The sequence below is a fragment of the Galeopterus variegatus genome, unplaced genomic scaffold, assembly GCF_000696425.1.
Source record: "Galeopterus variegatus unplaced genomic scaffold, G_variegatus-3.0.2 Scaffold1570, whole genome shotgun sequence".
Lineage (NCBI taxonomy): Eukaryota > Metazoa > Chordata > Mammalia > Dermoptera > Cynocephalidae > Galeopterus > Galeopterus variegatus.
Window position 1 is genome coordinate 291,597 of NW_007727681.1, and position 13,799 is coordinate 305,395.

Here is a 13,799-nt window from a genome sequence, read left to right on the forward strand (position 1 = left end):
AACTGCATCCTGCTGCGGGGATACCTGTCTTTCACAAATGTTGAGAATGAGTCTAAATATTTCATCAAAGACTAAACGATCACTTTGAAAATTTGGGCCAGCCCTGCGGTTAAATTTTCATAAAGATAGGTGGTTAGGTTTATTGTTTTTTGGTTTGGTTTTTTTTTTTTTAAAGCACCCTGAGCCTCCGAGATATTTTTTCTTTAAAAAAAAAAAAAAGAAAAGAAAAGAAAAGAAAAAAAAAGAATGTTTGCAAAAAAGGGGCGGGGGAAGGAGAACTAAAATCAGGGCGACGCTATAACCCGACCAAGGCTGAAAGACAACAGCGCCGCGAGCTTAACCACATGGAAGAGGGCACCTCTCGGAACTGCTGGAGCTCGCAAGGAGCCTTCCACTTGGACAAACGAGCAACCGAGGTGAGTCTCAGCCCTTCAGAGTGGCGAGACCACAGTGCAAAAGTTGAGAGGATTCCATCCCTTCCTCTCACTCCCAGCACTTAGCTTCTGGACGAGAGGAGCCCGGCAGGGAACGATCCGGCGTGGGGTGCCCATCGCAGCCGGCCGGTTTCCTAGAAGGCCTGGCTGCTTTAGCGGGCAGGGGGTGGGAGCAGGCGGCGTCGGGAGGAGAGGCGGCTCCCGGAGAAACCGTGTGGCGCCGGCTGCTGAAACCACTCCATTCCAGCTGCAGAAATCTTCCCGAAAACCCGAGCTTCTCCGGCACAACTTCGGTCTCTCCAGCCTCATCTCCCCCAGGCACTCCGCCAAGCCGCACACCCTTCCCCGGGGCGGCTACCTGTGCTGGGGCCGAGGTCCCCCGGTCTCACCTCATACAAAGGGCAGCGCGCGGGCGCCTGCAGAAGAGCCCCGGGAGCATGGCCCCATCCAGTCCCTCCCGGAACTTTCCTGACATAGCACTTCTCTCCTCCGCTGCAGAGAACAACGCTTGCGGGCAGAGGGGGACGACGAGGAGGTGGCGGCGGCGGCGGCGGCGACGGGAGCTGGAGCAGAAAGTGAGGAGCATCGCGGCCGGGAGCCGCCGCCTCGCGATCTGCAGAGGGCTTCCCGCCCCCAGGGTAACCAAAGCTCCCTCTTAAAGGCGCCGGCCCCGTTTTAGGCCGGGAGGTAAGGGGGAGGAGAGGAGGGAAGAAGGGGCAAATAAAGACGGAGAGATCCCGGGAGGCCGCCGCCCAGGCTGTCCTGGGGCCGGTCGCTGGCCCTTTTCTGGCTGCTCTCTCCAGTCCCCGCACCTCGGCCAAGGTTGGGTCGTCCCTCCGCCTGGGCAAATGTACCGAGGGTATGACAAGTGCTCGGATCCGGCACGTGGGCAGCCCTGGCCTTTGGTCTGAGCCCCGGGACGGTCCAAGAAACCTGGTCCCTGCCCCTAACCTCTCACAACCCTTTTAGGGTCTTGGCTTCCTGACCTCATCGTGGCGCTGCCCTTCCCCGCGCCCCTAAAGACCGTGCACACCTCTGGCGACTACTGCCCAATGGAACTGCATTTCCCAAGGCTGCTTGCGTTTCCTCCCTGATTATTCTTCCTCGTCTCCAACTTAGTGATGAGGGTCTCACCCAGGAATGAAGGAGGCCGAAATAACTAAAGATCAGCTGGGGCCCCTAGATCGACCCCTGACGGTGTCACTGGTTTGTGGCTTGGGAGACCTGCCAGATGCCCTGCCTTACTCCGTGCTGTGTTCTCTTCCAAGGGCCAATTGCCAAGTAGCCTCCAACTGGATTTCTAGAACCCTTGACTCACCAACAAAAATTGTCTGTAACGACGGCCAAACTGAACCCAGGCAGGTGCTCCAGAAAAGATACTGCCTTAAGGTATAAGCTATACTGGGAAATGCTGCTTTCAAGGGACAAGTGATACCGTTTTTCCAGCTATCAGCAACATTTGTGATAACTGCTGAGACCACAGCCTCCAGTGGGGATGCCAGAAGGCTCCCAGCATCACCAGCTACCATCACCCTAGGAAGAGACCACAGGAATAGTCAGTGTGAGAAGCAGAGAGTCTGCTACTGTCCACCCGCTTGTTTTTCTACCTCATAGCTCCAACCCTCGTTTCTTAGTCCTATGAGGCCTTAGTGTTGTGCTATTTCTACGCTGCATCTGTGTCCTCTGGCTGAGGTGAAGATGGGATGAAGGTGGGCAAGCAATTTGGGGTTAAGACCCAGCCTGTGATCCAAACCACTGTTTCTAGCACAGGGCTCAGAGGGAGTCGCATTTTCTAATTCACACAAAGGTACTTTTATGGGCCATCACTGGCCTGAGACTAAACCTGAGCATCTCAACTCTTCCCCTCCAGCCACCTGCAGCTGTGAAACACGCACCCGCACCCGTGTTGAACCTGTGGAGGCAGAGGGCAAGGAGATAATATGCAAAAGGTTGGAGCAATTTCTGTTACCAAATGAAAGGAAGTAAGCCCCCGACTCTATAAAAGCAGGAGACTTGGTCCTCTCCCGACCAAACTTTAACATGAGAAAGGAGGTTAGCAGTGAGCAAAAGTGAAGATATCCTGCTTTTATGATAAACTGCTGTACAATCAGGATAGTTGGATGTGACAGGCACCCAACTCAAACTGACTTAAAGAAAACTTCAGCAGAGAGGGCTGGAATTTATTGGCTCATATGTTTATAAATCCCAAGAATAGAGGCAAAAAAAAATGTTTTTAAAAATCATTTTTTCCCCTCCAGATACTCAGAGTGTCAGGACTGTTTCTCACCATATCTTAGCTGTGCTTTCATTGCACTGGTTCTATTTTCTCTAAGCAGGCAAGACCTATAGCTCCAGGTTTACATCCAACCTTCTTAACAAATGATCCTATCAGAAAGAGAGCAGGCCAAGGAATGAGTCTCACTGGACTTACTTGGATCCTGTGCTCGTCCCTGAACTAAGCACTGTAACCAGGGGGTGGAATGTACACTGCCAGGCTGGGATCATTACCTGTGTCTGAAAAAGGTCAAGGGAAATAGCTTTAGTGCCCCATCCTCCATACACACCAAACCACAAGGAGTAAGTAGAAAGGAAGAGTCTTCTCCAAAAGAAAATTAAAGTGTTAAAACAAGGAAGGGGAAGGAACATTGAACAGATAAAGACCATAGATACCTACTGCAACCCCCCATTCTCCAACACACACACACACACCCCACCACCAAAGGGACTGACTACCTCTCTGGCTCCTTTACTAGTTAGTAGCCTCAGAGTCAGAGCAATGAGAATGCTGATGGTCATGCAGTTGCAGGTAATTAAAACAGACTGCGAAGTCCTTTGGCCTCAGGAGATACTGGGAAGTTCCTCTCTGATGTTTAACAAATCATTTGCAGACAAACAATTTCTAAAATGTAATTGTATTCAGTGATTTTTTTTTTCCTTAATTATGATAACTCTCCTTCCAAATACCCTAACCCCACATTCATTGTTGGGCCTTGTGTTATTACATAATCAATTTAACTTGATAGGAGTCTGTAGAAATTGCTTGGTTTTTTTTTAAATATATACATTATTTATTTATTCAACTGGGGGAAAAATGTAGCCCATGAATAATCACATTTTGGTATCCAAGTGCCACAGGGCACAACTTCTTTATCTTTTCAGATATAACATGGAGGAGTTTATATTTTACCTACCAAAAATGCCAAACTCTAGAAGACAGATCAAAAGTTCTCATCATAAATGATAAAGTTTTGGGATGATGAATATGCTAATTACCCTGATTTGACCATCACACATTGTATACATGTATTGAAATATAATTCTGTAGCTTATAAATATGTACAATCAATAGATATTGATTAAGAATAAATTCCTTTAAAATAAGTAAAATCACACACACATTTTTTAAAAATGCCAGTTTCAGCATTTTTTCTTCCTACATAACAGCTTTTCTTGTAGTTGTTAATAAAAAGTTTCATATTTTTTCCCTTCATTTGTGCATTTTACAAAAGTCCTTATATATAATAGAAAAATAGATTCATAAACCTGGAAGAGATTTTAGAATAACCTAAAACATACCTTCATTTCAGGGATGAAGAAATGAAAGCTCAGAGGTTGACTTGTGTAGGGTCACAACTGTTTTTAGCATCTGCGGTATGCATAGTTCATACTAGACATTTCGAAAAGTACTGAAGGAAGAGCATAGAACGTGGTCACTGTCCTCAAAGAGATTCAATTTGGTCAAGGAGACATAACTGTCTAAGATATGTCAATTACAGAGTATCCCAATATATCATATAATTTGTGTAGAAAAAGTGTGTTGATGAGCTCTGTATGTTAAAAATTGGCATCAGAATAAGGGGCACTATGGGCTAGAGTAGTCTTGGAAGCAACTTGATGGCCTTTCAAAAATGAGAAAAAAAAGAAGGGGCGTTTCAGATGAGAAAACAAACAAAATGAGGAGAAGTCTTTGATGGGGAAAATATTTTGCCATTTGTTGAAAGAGAAAGGAAACCGGTACTGTTATGGTCTAGAAAGTGTTTCAAACTGCAAGTCCTGAAATCATTTTACTGGGTTTTGACCAGTATCATTTTAATTAAACAAAATAAGATATCGGAGTGCATCATACTTAATGAGATTAAGTATTGCTAAACTTGTGTTTCATTATCATGTGTGTTCTGAGTCATAATGTAAATAAAATGTCTGTCTTGGGGTCATGTTCAAAAGCCTCTAGTTCTTAAGTCAAATAGACTGTGTGAAACTCTGCTTTGTGGCAAGACATTAGGCAAATAACATCTCTCCAAGCATCAATTTCCTTATGTGCTAGAGATTTTCAGTACAGTCCTCTGTGCACAGTAAGACCTGTAAATGATACCTCTTATTTGCTGACTAAGTTGGGGATTTTCAACCCTGATTGCACATTAGAATCACCTGAGAGCTGTTTAAAACTACCAATGCCAATGCCTGGGGCCCACCCTCAGAAACCCAGATTCAGTACAAGGGTTGAATCTGGACATAAGCAAGATTAAAAGCTCCCAAGCTGATTCCAAAGCGCAGTCAGGGCTGAAAACCCACCAGGGTGGACCCATAGCAGAACACATCTAGCACCTAAGGAGTGTAGTGATACAACATACACTGTCTCTTTCTTCAGTGGGCACACTGACCTTTGATTTAGGTTTCTGTTCCTTCAACAAGCCATAGAGAACATGCTAGGTAGTCAGAAGAATTCTAACTACATTCTGCTCTGCATTGTCCCTGAAAAATCTTCAACTGTTGTGCAAACTGCTCATGGTTTATCTCAGTCAGTAGCACAGCATCAATCCTGACTCATAATCTCTTATGTGTCTCTCCACATGTACAATTTATGGTCAGTTACCAGCATACGATAGTGTCTGGAGGTGTTAAAAGGCAGTAAAATACCACTAAAAACTCCCTAAGGAAGAGGAGAAAGGCTAAAAGCAAATGGCATTGGAAATCTATAAGCTGAATAATTAGCAATGACTCATTAAATTTCAGCTATTATCATCCTGATTCTTAATAGTGAAGCTCCTAGATATAGTAATTAGTGATGTACATTTTGTAATTTTGAATTCAGTAATCCCTCTTAAATATTCATAATTTATACATTTTTTCCCTATCCAGTCAATTTTTTGTGTATGAAGCAGGAGAAACTTCTTCAAATACAACTTATCTAAGAGTTTCAGAATCCAGAACCACTGGTATTTTGCCTGCTTATTTTATCCACATAAATTCAGATTTTTTTTTGCTTTGGTTGGGAAAAAAAAATAAAAGTAGCATCATTTTGAATCTCCCCGAAGAGACATAACAACTAAAATAAGGGGGGAAAACCACTAAAAACCGCAAGTCTGATATCCAGACATTATGTGCTTCATGATATGACAAAAGCAGTAGGACCCAGCACCACTTTTTGCCTAAGAAACTGAATCCAAATCTAATTAAGCCTTTACCCCTAACAAGAAATATAAGGAACAGAGGATCAAGTTAAAACCACCCCAAGGATGCAATCAATCAAATTTAAATAGTTGTTCTCAAAATTACTACATCAAATCATTTTAATTCCTTATTATACATAATTATTTGACTGATAATATTCACCTTCTAAAGATTTTCTTCTGCTGTTAGGTGTATTAATTACCCAGATAATGGAAAAAATAATAAATCAATGTACCATTAGAAAGACAAGTGTTTGCATAAGCCCAATGTGGTAGCCATTGAAATGCACCCCTCAGCTGTCCTGCTGCAGGGATTCCACATCACTGCCAGCTGCCTGCTGCCCTAGAGATCCACCACTACGTTCACCAAGACCATACTTCCCTCAACCTACACCCAGACAGTGACAGAGAATAGCTAGGGCACTAGTGCTGTCCCATTGCTGCAGATCTGTGACCCCTCTAACACAGCTTCTGTTTGAGGACTCCCCATTGGCCTAGCCAAAACATTCTCAGAATTGTGCTGCAGTCTAAGACTCTTCATACCTGATCCTCCCTCCTTCCCTCTATCCTTCCACAGGTGTAAGACCTCCATCGTGGTCTGAAGGCTCTCCCTACTTCCTCCTTCCTCACCTTTACCTGTCACAGACATTTCCAGCAATAAATGTCTGGCATGCCTCATCCCATCTTGGTGCCTGCTTCTCGGTGGGCGCAGACAAACCAACCCACGTAGCATGAATTTGACAGCTAGGAGATAATAATATCAGCATTAAGGTTTGATTAGAAACTGCAGGGAGGTTGTAGTATAGTCAGCCAAGGGAAGCCACTGGGAGTTAGTGTGTACTTCTTTTTCTGAGTTCAGAAAGACTTTGAAGGACCATCACGTACATTACCTGTGGAACAGTGAGAAGCCATCTGCAACTTTCAGAAAGGCATCACATAGTAACAGGGAGGCAGAGACCAGGAGAAAGGACTGCCTGGAAGAGAGAACTAAAGACATTAGCCACATGGAGAGAGAAAGAAGTTGTACTAGAAAAAAATGAAAATCAGTTCAGGATCCCTGTTCTGATAAGTCAAAGAGATAACAGCAGTGCCCACTAGAGGAAGAGAAAGAAAAGAGCTATATCCAACTTACATGAGAAGGGGTGGGGGGAGAGGGAAGGGATGCCAAGCAATCAGAATTCTTCCTAAGTAGGAAAGTGTCATTGTTTGTGCCATGTGATATAAGCAAAGTACTAAGACTTAGATGACAACCACGTTCCAAAACATTCCAGAAGAAAGAAGCTAAGTTGCATGGACAGAGGGAGAGATTTATTGCTCCTGAGAGTAACAAAGAAAGAGAGGCATGAAGAGCCAAAGAGTAGAGGAAGAAAGAGGGAGCGGGTCTAAGACTAGGTGAGGGGAAGGATCAATAAACTTCTCAGTGGTGGGGTCCTCAAAGGACACTGTAAGAATTGTGATAAGTGCGGTTCTACTTGTAGCTATTTGTGTTCCTATAACCTAATCCACTCCATCTTCTCTTCAGAAATTCATTAAAGTCTCACCAAGCTACAAATGCTTTTTGGAAGCTGTTTTCGTTTGCTGTTTGTTTTAAGAGGATTCAAAGAAGTTGAGATCCTGTCTCGGTTTGCTTGGTACAGACTAGAGTAATTAAAGAAGCAGAAGCACAAGAGGTTGATGTGACAAAAAAGCTTCAGTCCTTCAGGATTCTCAGAACTCTTGAAGGGACTTTGGACTTCTATGGCCATGAACTTAGGGATGATAGTTTTGAGCTCATTTTATCTGGCTCATAAGAGACAAGAAGACCCCGACAGATGTCTGGCTTACACTTACTATCATACAAGAGAACTATAGAATTCTTTGAATTTATCTCCTATAACACCTTCACTTTTTATAGTTAAGAACTTGAAACATATGAAGAGTTTTAGTTCCTTTAAAAGTAGATCCTGACAAGGATTTGAATGCAAATAATTAATATAGGTGTTGGGAAAATGAGATGAGAAGTGAAGGAAACCGTTAAAGGATATATTTTCAAGCAAGTTTCCACTGTATAAAACTGGAATTTAATGCCATTGAGGAACTCTGGAGCCAGTGAATTTCTGTTTATTTATCCTTCCTCTCACCTAGTCTTAGGCCCTCTCCCTCTTTCCTCCTCTTCTCTTTGGCTCTTCATGCCTCTCTTTCTTTGTTACTCTCAGGAGCAATAAATCTCTCCCTCTGTCCATACACAGCAAGCATCTCAGAGTTATCCTGCCCAAAGATGGGGAGCTGGAGTATTTGTCCACCAACTCCCATCAATCACTAGTTGAATGTTACTCCTGGGGGTTGTTAATTCCTTGGAGCATCTGACCTAACTTGTGCTGGGACAGAGCAGGTAGCTGGCCCTAGAGGTGGGAGAGAGTCCTCAGGCAGAGGTTCAGATTCTAACAATTAGAAGTGTGGCTAGCATGCATAGGAATATTACATGCCAAGGGGACAGGGCAGGGCAATGACAGCACCTGCTACATGAAGGAAAAGAGACTTACTGTGAGTCCCACAGGGGAGTCAGGGAGTCAGGATTAGTGACAGCATAGCATAGTGAGTTGGGCGGGGGAGGAAAGCGGGGGCAGAGAAGTGGATCTACTTTAGAGAGTTTGGCAGTTAGCTTAAATCCCGGCTCTGTTCTCTAGATTCTGTATAACTTTGGAAAGTTACTTAGCCATTCTGAGCTTCAATTGCCTGTTCTATAAAATGAGTATAAGTAATTTGTAGGGTTGGTGAAAATTGCATAATGAAATGTTTAAAAAGACAATAGCAGTTTACCCAGAAAAGACAGAACATGAAGTGGTAAGTAATATTAATAATAATGATCATTTTATTAAATGGGCTGACCTTGGTAGGGGTGAAAACAGGAAACAAGAGGAAAAAGCTTTCTTTGTTTCCTGAAGCCACAACCTTCCGCCATGCTGTGTAGAGTCTCCCCTCCTCACCCCTAGACAACACATCAAGCGAAGCCCTTGGTCTCTGCTCACTTTCAGTTATTAACACTGTTCACTAACTCTAAGATAAGTTGGTGAAAAATCACGATACATCTTACATTCTAATAAATCTTAGACTAGATGTCGTACTAAAAAGAGGATTCATTTTGCCAGTAAAGACTCATTTTTTCATATATTTAAAAGTCTAATCCAAGGATGATATAATGTTGATAAATGCTGAGGCTAGTAGAGAGGTACATGGGATTTATTGTATTATTCTATTTTTGTGTATGTTTAGAAACTTCCATAATACAAAGGGGCTTAAAGTTCATTCCAGTACAAGTAAAATTCACACCCAGTCGATTAAAATTCATACCCAATGCTTCCCAGAAACTGGACATCACAGAAGTTAGACACAGATTTTGGTAAGTTTATTTTTCAGAGGGAGATGAAACTAAAATGTGTGGTATTATTTTCTTCTTTCTTCTTTTTGTTAGTTTTTATAACACGTTAGTTTTGTTGTGATATGCATGAATAAAGCATAAATGAACACAATTTAGTTACATTTGACTAGAACTTAGTAAACAAGCATTTACAATGGGAAATGAAGACGAAGGGTAGGAAGTACAGGGTTTCAGGTTTCCAGAGTCCACATGAGGATATATTTCTGTGACGACTTCATACTAAGAGAGACCATTTGGGGGGAAAAGATAAACTTAGGATCAAAATTAAAAGTTGTTCTTAGGCTTTTCTCTGAATACAGTATGCGTATCTTTCCTTTTTGGACTGGTACCCCACAAGCTGTGAAAAGTAACTTTAGAGCCGGGTCCACTTTCTCTTCCTCCACACCAACCTCTTCATTATAAACAAGTGGAATCTTGGTAATGCAAGGTTTAAGTTTTTGAATTAAATAGTAATTTTTTTTCTAAATTAAGCCATAAACGGATATTAAACGTGTAGATCTCTGAAAACCAGGAAGGAGGGGCAATGTGAAATACAGATGAGAATGAGATCACAGTCGTTTAGCATTTTATAGTGACGCGCCTTGGCTCTCTTCTCACTGACAGCAATGCCGTGTATTCAGGGCCGAAAGCTGTGGGAAGTCAGCAGTGAACAAACAGGCAAAACTCAGGAGCTCACATTCCGCCAGGGAGAGACAGATAATAACCAAAATAAATAAATAAAATATATGGTACGTTAGGAGGTGATAATTACTATGAAGAAAAAGGAAGTGGGGAAGCGAGATCAAGAGGTTGGAGGGGAAATTAAAAAAAAAAAAAAATCACTACAGAGTGGTCAGGGAAGTGCATTTCTGGGGGAGATGTCCCAGGCAGGATAACATTGAGGACAAAGGCTCTGGGCTGAAATCCTGGAAGAATCAAAGACCAGCAAAGAGACTTGTATGGCTGGAAAAAGGGGGAGAACAGATGAGGGCAATGTTTCCTAAAGTGTGTTCCAATGGAACATTAGTCACTTCCTCAGTCTGGGGAACGTTGTACTCTCTATTCCCCTTGGAGAATCACAATGTCATTTTCATATTAAATGCTCTAAGAAATCCTGTCAAAAGCAAGCTGTTTGATATGTTGACATCCCAGCAGTTCTCAAACTTTCTCAATTATAGATCTTTTCTGCATAGAGCACCTGTTTTTTGCAATACACAGTTTAAGAAAGAAGCTTATAGCATATGAACTTTTAGAAGGAAAATGAGGTGTCCTATTTTTTGTGTCGGGTCTCAGTAAGTATATGATGAATGGATCAACCCTCATTATCTAATGCACAAAGTTATTGTGCCTTAAGGGAAAGAGCCAGACCGATCACTTCTTATAGGTCCTCTTCCTGTGTGCAGTGGGTGAGCTTTCTGCCTCCTGTGGAACACCTGGACATCTCCTCTGCTCACTTCTCTGTCTTCTTCCAGGTTAGTTAAGAGGCCTGGCAGCCTGGACAAGCTGAATTCAAGTGCTTAGCAGATCCATCTCTGGCTTAGCCAGTTCTGTTTTTACTGCAGTCTTGACCTGAGGAATCAATATATGCTACTAGTTATTAATAAATGAACCCAGTAATTTCCTAATTGGCGTAGTCCCTCTGTATATTCCACCCTATCAGCAAGAGACCTTAGAGGGGAGAGGGCTGAGTAGTCGAATTTGGGGAAACTTCAGATGAACGATAGTTACTCCTCATTCTTCTGCTTGAAATTTGGGTAATAGAGACTTAACTTATATGTACAAGATATCCTCATTTTAAATAATTCATAATAAAACTAGAAGTGTTTTCAAAAAGCCTATGGCATTTATATACCCTTTTCATGTATAAAAGGTACATGAAAAAGGTATATAAATGTACCTTTATATATATTTCATGTCTAAAGACATTACAAAAGCATTTGTCTCTGAATGTTTAAGAAATTCACAAAATAATAAATACTAATGTAGGCCTTGAAGAATGGTCTGTTGTTAAGACAGCAATTAACTCCAAGAATATTCTTAAAGCATCTAGCGCCAGCCCATGGCTCCTTCACTGACAACTGGTTATGTATTTACTAAGATTATGCTGTTGTCAACCATCCAGGGAATTCACATTCCCACAGAGAACTTGGAACTGCACTCTTCAGCTGGTTTCATGTGTACATAGTTTATATAAGAAAAGCATCAACTAGTACAGACTTCAGCAGAAAATATCATCGCTATTAACAAATTGTAACTTGTTTGGTTTTTTGTTTGTTTAAGTAACAAAACTAAGTTTATAGAAAATAAAAGAAGTTGAGAAAGAAGAATGAATAATCAAAATGGTAGAAAGAAATTCTACCTTATTTAATTTTCACCTCTTGTAAAATGAATTTGTCTTTGAAATTTGTTTTTCCATCCCTCAAGAATACAGCAGACTCATAACCCCATGACAATTCTTTCTTAAACCTCTAATTTTTTATTCTAGTACCTTTTCCTCAATTGAGAATATACTCAAACTTATCAGGTAAATAGAAAAATTTCAGGATTTTTAGTGTTGGTGAAATGGAAACTGACAATACTTGATAGGAAAAAAAGTTTCCTAAATGTTCAATTACTACAATTTAACTACAATAAAAGAGATTATATGATCGTATTTTTAGTAAGTTTTTACCATTACTATACTACTCTCTATTTTCAGATTTATACTCTAAGTATCAATAATATATCTTTGTTTTTTGTCTTGAAAAAAGAAGATTCAGTTTCAGAACTTCAGACTTAGTAAAGTTTACACATATTTTTCATCAGATACTGTGTGTGTGTGTGTGTGTGTGTGTGTGTGTGTGTGTGTGTGTGTGCGTAAAAGAGGGAGACAGAGACAAAGAAAGGTTCAGGCAAATGCATAATTTTAAATTGAAATAAAACCCATGCAAAAAATTAACTATTTATTAGTATTTGTACTCTGGTAAGATTAACAATTCTATGTAAGTATACCTACATATGTGAGAGTACTTCAAAAAGTTTGTGGGAAAATAGAATTGAAAGGCAATACGAATCTTTCTACAAACTTTTTGAAGTACCTTCATATTTATATATTTATAAACAAAAAACTTGTTCCTGCATATACTGTGAGAACTCTAAATGCACAAAAATTATACTGCTTACACCGTTATGCAGGCTTCTGGAAGCTGGTGGGTATAATTTTTAGTACTTCAGGAAAGCATTTGTAGGTAAATCACAGCCACTGCTAGACTTCTGAATTTTAGAACACACAGTGCAGGAATCATTTAATACCAGCCTTTTCACTTAATGAAATAGAAAAGTGAGAGAATCATTTATTTGCAATGAATAGGCCCACTCAGAAGGCAAACTTTTAGACATCTAACCGTGAAATGAATTACAATGTAAAAATAAATTTCAAATGAACCAAGAATCTTAAAGTTAAAAAACACTTTAGAAGAAATTTTAGGAAAATGTTCATACAGCTTTGGTGAGAGGGGGTCTCCTTAAGAAAGAAACCATGAAAGCCTAAAAGAAAATGTTGACATTGTGTTTACATAAACATAAACGTCCTTGGAGGGCATCACTCCCCACTCCTTTTGTGCGGGCTGCACGGAGTGACTTCTTTCCAAAGAGTACAGTAGGAAAAGGCATGGAAAAAGAGTAACTTTATATCAGAGAAATCTGACCAATACTACCTCAGCCAGGTGATCAAGGTTAGTACAACAGTGATAAATTATGTGAATACACATACCCTTGATATGATGTGATGGCGCTTTACCTCTGTGGTAAATACTAGACAAATTCCAATAGAATTTGGAAATATCTGATCAATACTATTCAAAGCTGTCAAGGTCATCAAAAATTCCCTTAGCAAAGAGGACCCGAAGGAGACATGATGACTAAATGTGATGAGGTCATCTATACGGGGCCTGGGACAGAAAAAGGATGTTAGATAGAAACTAAGGAGAGCTGAATAAAGTATGCACTTTATTTAATATAATTTATCCATACTTGTTCATGAGTGTGACAAGTGTATCATACAAACGGAAGGTGTTAATAATAGGGGAAACTGGATGTGGTATATGAAAATGCTGTTTTTTCATCTCAATTTTTCTGTAAATCTAAAAATGTTCTAAAAAATAAGTCATATTAGAAATATCCTTTGTTTGGTAAACAAAAATCGAACGACAAGGAAAATAGTTGGAATCCAGAGAAAATATTTGAACACATATGAAAGAAAATGTATTGACATTAATAATGTTCCAGGTATCTATTGCTATTTAACAACCTACCTGTTGTGGATTGAATATCCCTCCCAAAGTCATTGTAGCTTAAATTTTGTCCCCCAAAGTTCCAGGTATTGGAAACTTGGCTCCCACTGTGACAGTGTTGAGAGAGTGGGACATTCTATTATGATGACTGAAAGGTGGGGCCTTGGAAAGGTGATTAGATTGTAGGATCATGCCATAGTGAATGGATTAATAATGGTGGTCAGGGGCAAGGTTCTGAGGGCTTTAA

At 40.8% G+C, this 13,799-nt stretch overlaps 2 protein-coding genes across 2 annotated transcripts in view; both read right to left on the bottom strand.

The window, feature by feature from the left end:
* Nucleotides 1-1,011, bottom strand: part of GPR63 (G protein-coupled receptor 63) — a 60,078-nt gene extending 59,067 nt beyond the window's left edge. The window contains exon 1 of the mRNA XM_008577724.1: nucleotides 824-1,011. The gene's annotated coding sequence lies outside the window, so the exon portion shown is untranslated. The remainder of the gene's footprint in view (nucleotides 1-823) is intronic.
* Nucleotides 1-13,799, bottom strand: part of LOC103594502 — a 93,497-nt gene that overhangs the window by 53,662 nt on the left and 26,036 nt on the right. Inside the window, exons 3-5 of the mRNA XM_008577727.1 lie at nucleotides 6,521-6,628; nucleotides 1,680-1,967; nucleotides 824-1,274 (exon numbers count right to left, since the gene is read on the bottom strand). Of these exons, the coding sequence (XP_008575949.1) occupies nucleotides 824-1,274; nucleotides 1,680-1,967; nucleotides 6,521-6,628 (847 nt within the window). The remainder of the gene's footprint in view (nucleotides 1-823; nucleotides 1,275-1,679; nucleotides 1,968-6,520; nucleotides 6,629-13,799) is intronic.